The sequence below is a fragment of the Chironomus tepperi genome, unplaced genomic scaffold (assembly GCF_022539635.2).
Source record: "Chironomus tepperi strain 1889 unplaced genomic scaffold, CSIRO-AGI_Ctep_v1 contig_364, whole genome shotgun sequence".
Taxonomy (NCBI): domain Eukaryota; kingdom Metazoa; phylum Arthropoda; class Insecta; order Diptera; family Chironomidae; genus Chironomus; species Chironomus tepperi.
The window spans coordinates 2,347,631-2,356,830 of record NW_027226486.1 but is presented as its reverse complement, the minus strand read 5'-3'; the positions used below and the strand labels follow the sequence as shown (position 1 = coordinate 2,356,830).

General features: G+C 30.7%; 4 protein-coding genes across 7 annotated transcripts in view; 2 read left to right on the top strand and 2 right to left on the bottom strand.

The window, feature by feature from the left end:
- Positions 1-4,386, top strand: part of LOC139095554 (uncharacterized) — a 132,974-nt gene extending 128,588 nt beyond the window's left edge. Inside the window, exons 1-4 of one of the 3 annotated variants that reach the window (XM_070646944.1) lie at positions 678-1,044; positions 2,991-3,090; positions 3,149-3,409; positions 3,578-4,386. In XM_070646944.1, the coding sequence (XP_070503045.1) occupies positions 3,021-3,090; positions 3,149-3,409; positions 3,578-4,146 (900 nt within the window). In that variant the 5' untranslated portion in view covers positions 678-1,044; positions 2,991-3,020 and the 3' untranslated portion in view covers positions 4,147-4,386. Of the gene's footprint in view, positions 1-677; positions 1,045-2,907; positions 3,091-3,148; positions 3,410-3,577 lie in introns of those variants that run through there. The other 2 variants (XM_070646942.1, XM_070646945.1) reach the window with 2 other exon arrangements.
- On the bottom strand, positions 4,280-5,187 carry LOC139095556 (SAGA-associated factor 11 homolog). The gene is made up of 2 exons (XM_070646947.1): positions 4,759-5,187; positions 4,280-4,693 (listed from the first exon to the last, which is right to left on the bottom strand). The coding sequence occupies exons 1-2, from the start codon at positions 5,008-5,010 to the stop codon at positions 4,463-4,465; spliced, it is 483 nt and encodes a 160-aa protein (XP_070503048.1). The 5' UTR covers positions 5,011-5,187; the 3' UTR covers positions 4,280-4,462.
- A 271-nt stretch (positions 5,188-5,458) lies between these two features.
- mIF3 (mitochondrial translation initiation factor 3) lies at positions 5,459-6,577 on the top strand. The gene is made up of 2 exons (XM_070646946.1): positions 5,459-5,829; positions 5,890-6,577. The coding sequence occupies exons 1-2, from the start codon at positions 5,528-5,530 to the stop codon at positions 6,329-6,331; spliced, it is 744 nt and encodes a 247-aa protein (XP_070503047.1). The 5' UTR covers positions 5,459-5,527; the 3' UTR covers positions 6,332-6,577.
- On the bottom strand, positions 6,575-9,120 carry Alg12 (Alg12 alpha-1,6-mannosyltransferase). Of its 2 annotated transcripts, XM_070646935.1 has the most exons (4): positions 9,054-9,120; positions 8,848-8,984; positions 8,648-8,780; positions 6,575-8,579 (listed from the first exon to the last, which is right to left on the bottom strand). In XM_070646935.1, the coding sequence occupies exons 2-4, from the start codon at positions 8,971-8,973 to the stop codon at positions 6,787-6,789; spliced, it is 2,052 nt and encodes a 683-aa protein (XP_070503036.1). In that variant the 5' UTR covers positions 8,974-8,984; positions 9,054-9,120; the 3' UTR covers positions 6,575-6,786. The 2 variants fall into 2 exon arrangements, with proteins under 2 accessions (XP_070503036.1, XP_070503034.1); XM_070646933.1 differs by lacking the exon at positions 9,054-9,120 and having other exon boundaries at positions 8,848-9,047.
- Positions 9,121-9,200: the final 80 nt, after the last annotated feature.

The following is a 9,200-nucleotide window of genomic DNA, read 5'->3' as shown; positions in this document are numbered from 1 at the left end:
ATAGCAGAAATTGGCACTTAAAACAATTTTTTAGAGCAATTTTCGTTTAATTGACACTAAAAATTAATTAGAGACATTCTGCGTGGGTGGTTAATAAATTGAAAAATTACAGATTTAATTACTCCTGGACTAATTATTACTAGTTTTACAGGCATTTAAACAATCAACTTTTATTGTCATGTTTTTCCGCACATTCATAAGTAAATATACAGCTCACGCGATGGAGATTATTCAAATCAGAGATAATTGATGATCTTCGCTAGCATGGATGTATGAACTGAGAGAGAAATAGTGAAAAATGCTCTTACAGTAATCATCCAAAAGTGTGATTTTGTAATTTCTAATTATAGTGATGTTATTTATAGCTTTATATACATTTTTGATTTCAGGATATTAAGTGATGCATGTTGAGTGATGGAGCACATTATGGAAGTGTTGAAATATCTTTCTGGAGCTTTAATTCTATTTATCATTTTAACGGTTTTTTGGTATTCAAAAAATTTCAACCGTCATTTTGAATTTGAAATATTGCACTACAATTTTTGATCTCAACGAAATTTGAAATTTGAAAATTTAACGGAAATTTGAAATAAAAATATGTCAACAAAACAGAAAATTTATTTTTTCAAGCATAAATCCTTAAAAATACACAAGAAGCAGAAGCAAATATCAACATGTAGCATAAACACTAAACAACAATAAAGAGAATGAGTGAGATCGCATCGTATTTTCCTCTCAATTTCTCTTTTTTAATTCTCTGTTTTCATTTTTTTTTTGTGTGCGATCATTTAAAACAAATTTTTTTCATTGCCTGCTTAGTCTCTCACAGTCTTTTGTTGAAAATAAACCATAAACCATCCCAATAAATATTGAAATACATTCGATGCTTGTAAATTTTTTTACCGCGTAGTTTATTTAATGTTGAGTGAAGTGAATTATCATTGTTTAAACTGAAAGAATAAATAAATAAGTTAATTTTAAGCAAGTCCGACAAGAAAGTAAAGGAAAAGACAATTTATGGACCTGATAAGAATGTGACTTAATGTGAGTTATCAGGCATAATGCACAAAATTATTGTTTATACAAAGCCACAAAAATTACTCATAATTCGCATGATAATACTCATTAAGCTGTATTGGATATTAAATATTATTGATTTTATTACTAGCTAAGTTCATTTGCCCACTTTTGTGCTCTCATTCTACTCGAATTTGAATAATTCACGTATAATTTATTGACTTTAATGGAATTTTCTGTTCAGTCGGATAGTCTCGATGGGAAATCATTTCTCTTATTGTATTTTATATGGCTTTTGACACTGGAACCAACCCCTATGATGTATTATTAAAGTTTACAACTTGTTATGGCTTCATCGAAGCATTTACAACAGCATTTTTCTACTGATAAGAGTCGCAAACATTTGAAAAACTAGCAAATTTCATGAATTATTAATGAATTTGTGACATATAAGGTTCAATTATTATTATTTAATATTCGACAAATGAGTGAGCTAAGCTGTAAAGGAATGAGAAACATTCTTTCCTCATTCGACATATAGATGATCAAAAAAAGATGATATCATGCGGCAACAAGCCTATAAAGCTTTTGTTATGCTATATTAGTTGATTTTTCAAAATTTGTTTGGCTCTATTCAAGATTTTTAATTTAAAGATTTATTCAAATTTGAATTTTAACGATTTATTCAAATTTGAATTTTAACGATTTATTTAGATTCAAATTTCAATGTTTACTCAAAAATTGAAGTTCAAAACCGATTCATTCAAATTCCAAAATTTCGTTTAAATTTTCAAATTTCGAAATTCCGTTATAATCGAAAACAGATTTAATTACAAATTTTCATTAAAAAAATTTAAATTAGTAATTCCCAGACTATTTTTAATTTACTAAACTTTTATCTCCAGATGTGGTTCTCATTCGTTTATTTTTACATCATGTTTTTCTTCTCATACTCAACTCAATATTTAGTCATACAAGCTGCATAGCTTCTTGTTTCTTTTATGAATATATATATTTTTTGAAGAGTGATTGACAAGTTAAAATTTATGGCAATCAACAAAGATTCTTTTCTCCCATAAACTGATAGTAAGATGGGAACAAAATGGAACTAGACTGACTCTCGCAGGAGTGAATTTGAAATTTTTCCCATACCTTTATCTTGCAAAAAAAGTATATTCAAGGCTAACTTAGCTTGCTAAATATGTAAACATTAAATAGGAGAAGAGATGCTTGTGGGAATGACATCATTCATTGAGAGCGATCGAGGCTTTTTGTCTGAAATTTCTTTGAGGAAATGAATTGTTTTAAATTGAAATTTTCTTTTTTGTCCTAAAATTTTCTTGATAGATCAGCAAATAGTCGTTGCATTTTATTCGTGACTAATGATTTTGGCACAAACTTGAACTGCATCTTGATTCAATAGTCTATTTTGAGATCTATGCTGATTTAATTCAATAACGGCTATTTTGAATTTGAAAAATAAATCGGTTTTGAAGTTCAAATTTTGAACTTAAGTCTTCAAAGTTCAATTATTCAAATTCCTAAAATCCGTTATTTTGAACTTCAATAATAATCAAAATAAAATTAATTTTAATCAATTCTAATCGAATTTCCAACAAATAAATTCATCATCAAACTAAATTATTACCGAAAGAATAAATCATGCTGTTTAATTAGCCATTATTAAGAGGTTTATTCTATAATCCCATTAAAATAGATATTAATTACCTATCACATTGCCGGCTTTTGATAATTCCCGTATGAATTTCAAATGTGTGATTTAATACTATTATACAATCGGGATTACCGTGATGATAAACAATATATTATTTAAAATAAGCATTAACTGATGAGAATTAAAAAAAACTTTTTTTTTTTGTATATTTTCAGAAAATGTGGAAAATTTAACGCAGTCGGCTTTGAAATTTTGTCTGTTTTGTGAGGATTAATGTTTATTTTTTATCAAAAAAGAGTTGAATGAAAAGGAGAATAAATACACAAAAATGGCAGTTTTAATGAGTTATCATAAGCTCGTCGAACGTGATAGTAAACATGTTGACTATTGCTGGAAATGTGAGAACAATTTACAATTTCAACAAATAATTAACTAATTATTACGCTTTTTTTTCAGGCACAACAATATGCTTACTGGTATTAGCCGTTGTCAGCTGTTTTGCCGCCTCATTGAGTCTACAAAAGTTAGTTTTAGCATATGACGATCACTGTGTCTTAGGAGCTGATATAAAATTTTCATTGAAACCACCAGCAAATTTAAGTTCCTCGAGTTTTGCCTATTCGGAATCATTCACATCAGTTGATATTGCCAGTAGACTCGGTCGATTTAATGAGGAACAAACATATTCTGACGAAGACCTCAAATTTTTAAATGAATGTAAGTTCTCAACGTATTTTGAAAATTCAAAATTGATTTGAAGTTCAAAAAAAATTATCGATTTGAATTTTTGAAATCCGTTAAATTTTCAAATCTCAAATATTCGTTAAATTTTCCTTCCTTAATTACATAATTCAACAAGTAACTAATAATGAATTCCATCCACAGTTCAAATTGACGATAAAGAGACGACTTGGGGAAAATATTCGACATGCGACTTTGCCATTTACATACCAATTTTTCAGTTATGCTTCGGTATTATTATCACCGTGATGTTCATAATTTGTGGAAAGGGTGGAAAAGCTGAACAAAGTTCCTTCCTCCCACAACCATGGAGAATTGTGACACCTTCATTAATATTCTTCCTAGCGATGACTTGCACATCTATAGCAAATTTGACAAGCATTCATAAAGGAATGAATAGATTCTGTGAAGGATTTGTTAATCAAGCGCCGAATGTTGGATGCTTAGTGTCGATGAACAAGTTCGTTATTAAGGATATCTCATTGATTGTGCCATCAATCCTTTACATCATTTTACTTACATTCAGTTGGATCTTATTGACATGTTGGATAGTACTTCTGTCCGTGATGATTGCCAGAGTGATTTTTGTGATTGACTTCCAGTTAGTTAGGGTGACAATCAAGACTTGTGAACAGTATGATCCTGATAAAACGGATTATCAAGTCATTGAGCCACATGAACAGGACAAAGATGGTAAAGTCAGTGAATGCTAGATTATTTAAGGACCTTAGACAAACTAGATATTTAAGATTAATATATGTAACTAATTTTATTTAATTTTTTATAACACAGACAATGTCGAAGATGTAATTTATCAAGAACTCTTTCAAGATTACACTTAATTACTTTATATTTGTATTTTTGCCATTAATCAGAACAATCAAAAAAGGAAAGTCGTAATTTATTTTAATTATATTAAATGATATTTGTAATAAACATAATAATAAGGTGGATCATTAGCTTTTCTTTTCTCAATATATCCATTAAATTATCACAGATTACGATTTGGACGTGACAAAGAAAAAAATATTAATTAGCAGCATCAGTATTGGTTCGTTTTCTCAATCTTACTTTACGTCCAAGTCCAAAGCAATGTTCTAAATGATTTGCAAATTTTGTTGCAGCAACAACTTTATCGCAATTTGAGCACTTACAGTAAACAATTTTCTTCTTAGACTTACTATCACTAAATGTATTACTATTACTTGCATTTTCTTCTTCATTCGCCATTTCTTGATCATTGTTGCTAGATTCATCTTCCTGTAATTAATTAAATGAAAATATAGAACAAATTTGATTAAGAATTTAAAGATTATATCTATTACATCTTTTCCTGCATCCAATTGTTTCGCTGCATAGTGTGTCTCGAATGCAAAACTTAATATCAAGTCATCTATTAACTCAAAAAACAAATAATCGCTTCCAAAATTCAGCAGTTTTTCATTATTGACCACCTTCTGAAACTCCACTTTTAATGCCGCTTCACATTCATCAATACTGTTATGATTCACACACATAAAACCACATATTTTACTATTTTCATCATTTTCTTCATTTTCATCGTTTTCTTCATTCATGATTTTTTCCTTCTTTTGTTTTGGTTTATTTTTTAGCCTAAATTTGTCTTTTGAGCGATTATTCTTGATTTGTCGTTTATTCCTTGTTATTTGTAAACTGGATCTTAATTGGTGTAATGTTCGGATGTTACAGAAGTACCTTAGATAAGTTTATATCTTTAATTTTTGTTAATTAAAATAAAATTTGATTTAAAACTTTGAAAATTAAATTTGAGTTCCGCCGTTCAGTAAACCAACGTTGAGTTCAATTCAGTTCAGTTCATTTTAGATTGTTTGAATTTTTGGAAGCCGTTAAAAATTTTCAAAAATTTCATTCAAATATTATCAATTTAATTAACTTACTTATGCAAGTCATTCATAAATGCGTTCAAATCATTGTCAAACAGCAAGTATTTTAACCTTTTATTGATTCTTTCGACGATTTTCATCAGAGAAGCATAAAAGCGCTTTCAGAGCTCGTCTAAAAAGAGCACACGGCTTAGTAAACTTGCGCAAAATATCGTAAACAAAAGAAATCATGAATAAAATTTGTTCAAATATATTTAAAAATGCATTACAAAGTCAAGCTGTACGTTCTAATTACCTCAATAATATAGGAAAAATTGCATTTTATTCGAGTGGTCAAAATAAGAACGCCCAAAATGACCAAGGCGGCGAACGACGAAAAACCAAACCAATCCCGAGAATTTCCTTAATTCACGAAGATAGTAAAATGGAAGTAATTACACTTGATCAGGCAAAGAAAATAGCAGAAAAGCGTCAATTGAAGTTAGTCAATATAATTGATTACGACACAAAATCAAGTCGTCCAGTTTATAAGTAAGGTTTCCTTTATCTCTAAGACGTAAATCAAATTATTTAAATAAACTTTCACTTTAGGTTGATGACAAGTCATGAATATCATGCAGAGGAACTCAAAAAGCGAGAAGAAAAGAAATTCGCAAGGAATCAACCGCATATTAAATCAGAGAAGCTATTGTCATTAAGTAACAAAATCACTGAGCATGATTTGCTGTCCAAAGTAAACAAATGCAAGAAATGGATAGAGAAAATGCATGAAGTTCGTGTTGTAGTCACCGCTGATGATCATGATATGTCAAAGGCTGAAAAGTTATGTGGAACAATAGAGAAGGAAGTAAAGGAAGTCGAAGGTCGAGTTTTGCAGAAACGATCAAAAGACAATACGATTAAATTCACCATTATGCCAACTATTAAGAAGGAAGATCAACATGTTAAAGGCACACATGATCAGCATGAGAAGAAATTTTTAGAGCCAGAGCATATTAATTTGCAGCAAGTTAGAAGTGTTCATTTAATCTGACAATTACAGCATTTTAGTCACCATCAGGTTCTAGTAAATGGCTCTAGCAGTAATTATAGTAAAGAAATGTGTACGAAATGCGAGAAAGGTGACAAAAAGGCTTCATTGAAGAAATACAGGATAGCTGCTTATTTCAGCATGTTCCTTCTTGTTAAATATTCATTTTGGTCATTTGTTTATCAAAGCTTCCAAAACCGTTAAGAACGGAAATATAAGTTTTTCAGTAAAAGTACTTTAATTAATTAATATCATCTTGTTTTAATTCACCACATTATGGCTGTGTACAAAAATTTAGTTCAACTGTCATAAAAAAATTGAAAAATAACGACTGATAAATTTTCAAAATTGTAAAAACCGGTTCAATCGGTTCAGAAATTTTAAAATTTTAGCAACCGTTATTTTTCAAATTTTTATCGTTAAATCTCAGCAAGCATGTGATGCATACAAAATTAATTTTACAGCTCAACATGCTCATCTAGAATCTTTTTGAGACATTCTTTGGTATCCATTTTTGTCAGGTCACATAAGGCACTTAGATCAACTTTCTTGAATTCTTCGAGTAGCTGCTTAGTCTTTTCTTGAGATATAATTTTCTTAATATTATTCTTTGTATTTCCACTGCCAGTTTCACTTGTTGCTTCATCATCCTCACTTTTATTTTCATCCATCGTCCACAACTCTTCTGATGTGAAATTTTCCTCATTCATTTCATCGTTTTCTTGTTCCTCATCGGTGCTTACTGGATCTTCTTCAACAATTTCCGGATCTTTAAATACGAGCTCTTCTGACTGGATATCCACATCCTCCACAATCTGTTCCTTCTCAGTAGATTCTTGGCTTTCTTTTTGCTGCTCTTCCATCTTTCCAGCCTCAATAATTTCCTTCATTTTTAATTTATTTATTGACGACCGTAATCGCTTTTTCTTTAAAACTTTTGGCTTCTCTGGGACCTCCTCCTTTACTTCCTCCTCAATTTCAGGCTCTTCATCAAATTCCTCAATCTCTAAGTCACTTCCACTGTGTTCAATTTCATCCGTCGATACATCAAAATATCTTTTAAGCAGCACAGCATTTGGTCGTCTTTTCATGATCATTATGCATGGCTTTGTGCGAATTTTTATAGGAACAAGACTCGCATAATGCACACCAATATTGCTAAAGCATTCAACAAGTTCAATTTTCTCATGTGTGGACTGCAAAAGACGCATTTCCGGTGCATACTTATTCTTAACTTCTGTCAGCAAGTAATCAAATTTGTGCAGTTCCTCGTCACCAGCCTTCAAGAGTTCATCCTTACTGTATGTCCAATTTGAATATATTTCAGTGAATCTTGTCACTCCACTTTGTGCTGTTAAGTTATCGATGTGAATCGTGACATTTTGGTCACTAGTTGCAAGTCGATGAATTTTGGATATAGCAATTCCGCCAGGATAATTTGTTTTAGATACAGTCAATAAAAATACAGTAAGTATGAAATTTCCAATAAGATGCCCGGCTGCAATTAATGATAAACCTGTGTGGATCATCGATTTCGTTCGGTTATTCCACAGCCGTTGACAAGCACATGCACTGGCTATATTAAGCATTGGGAAGACATAGATGATGAATCGCAGTTCCTTATGTGGCAAGAATGAGTAAATTAGTACAAATATTATAGCTGGGATAGTTAGTGCTCTAACTCTAGGCTCAACAAACAGTCCATAAGGCACAAAAATTAATGAGAGTCCCAAGGCTCTCGGAAGTGCTGAATAAAAATACCATAAAAATGGTGAAGTTCCCCAATCAGAACTTTTATTAAGTACGGTATTGTACCACAAGACTTCAACTTCCGGCCATAAAAGTCTTTTCCAAAAATACGAATCAATTCCAATTGTTAAAAGTATTAAAGAAATTGCTGTTGGAATTCCAAATTTCAGCAATTCTGTTATGGTTAGTCGCTTATAAAAGAGATCATAGATTAGTAAAAGTCCTAGGAAGATCACAAGTTCCGATCTGAAGATTATTATTGATGCACCAGAAAATGCTAAAAATTTCTTCTTTTCTCGTTTGAGCCATGAATTAACAGCCAATAATACAAGTGGAAGTGTCATGATATTTGGCAATGTCCTACTCATATAGAACGTAAAGTGGAACTGTGTTAATGTTATTAAAAGCAGCCAAATTGACACTTCAATTCCTAACTTCTGTCGAATCGTTTTCATCAATTGATTCCATGTGTAGGACACAAATGCAGCTAGTGTCATTCGCACTGTAATGAATTATGTCATTAGATTGTTAGATCAATAATATTTTAATTGATATTTCAGCTATAATTACCTAAATATTGCGACCAGAATTTATTTATATTTAGAACATTTATAATTGCTACAATCGGTGAAATGCATAAGGATATGACAAGTGGACCGATAAAAGTACGTGGAACTACTCCTGGAAACTCATGATGATCGTACTGTAAGACACAAAGGATGTTATTTTTATAATGTTCAGAAAATCCCGGAAAATTTTTTTCGTCATACTTGAGATAAATTAAATCGATGATATAGGATGTCGTGCATTGCCTGCATGTTAAAACTCTCTTCCACCTTAGTAAATGGTGTGTAGAAGCAATAAAACATTGCCACAAAGAATACAGGAAGTGACATTTCTAATATTTCTTTTATTCACACAAATAATGAAAAAATTTATCAACACATAATTTTTCTAAATACATTTCTAGACTCACTCTTTCCCCTGATGCAAAGCCTCTTGATATATTTCCTAATTATGCTGCATTTAACAAATCTATTTGAAAACACAAAAGTATCCGTTAAATTTCAAATTTAAATTTTTGAGTTCAAAAATTGAACCTGGTAAAAAATTTAAAAATAAA

Coding starts and splice junctions, on each gene's coding strand:
- mIF3 (XM_070646946.1), top strand. CDS start 5,528: ATGAATAAAATTTGTTCAAATATATTTAAAAATGCATTACAAAGTCAA. Junction 5,830..5,889: donor TCAAGTCGTCCAGTTTATAA/GTAAGGTTTCCT, acceptor CTTTCACTTTAG/GTTGATGACAAGTCATGAAT.
- Alg12 (XM_070646935.1), bottom strand. CDS start 8,973: ATGTCACTTCCTGTATTCTTTGTGGCAATGTTTTATTGCTTCTACACA. Junction 8,781..8,847: donor ATCGATTTAATTTATCTCAA/GTATGACGAAAA, acceptor TGTGTCTTACAG/TACGATCATCATGAGTTTCC. Junction 8,580..8,647: donor ATTCTGGTCGCAATATTTAG/GTAATTATAGCT, acceptor AATTCATTACAG/TGCGAATGACACTAGCTGCA.
- LOC139095556 (XM_070646947.1), bottom strand. CDS start 5,010: ATGAATGAAGAAAACGATGAAAATGAAGAAAATGATGAAAATAGTAAA. Junction 4,694..4,758: donor AATTGGATGCAGGAAAAGAT/GTAATAGATATA, acceptor AATTAATTACAG/GAAGATGAATCTAGCAACAA.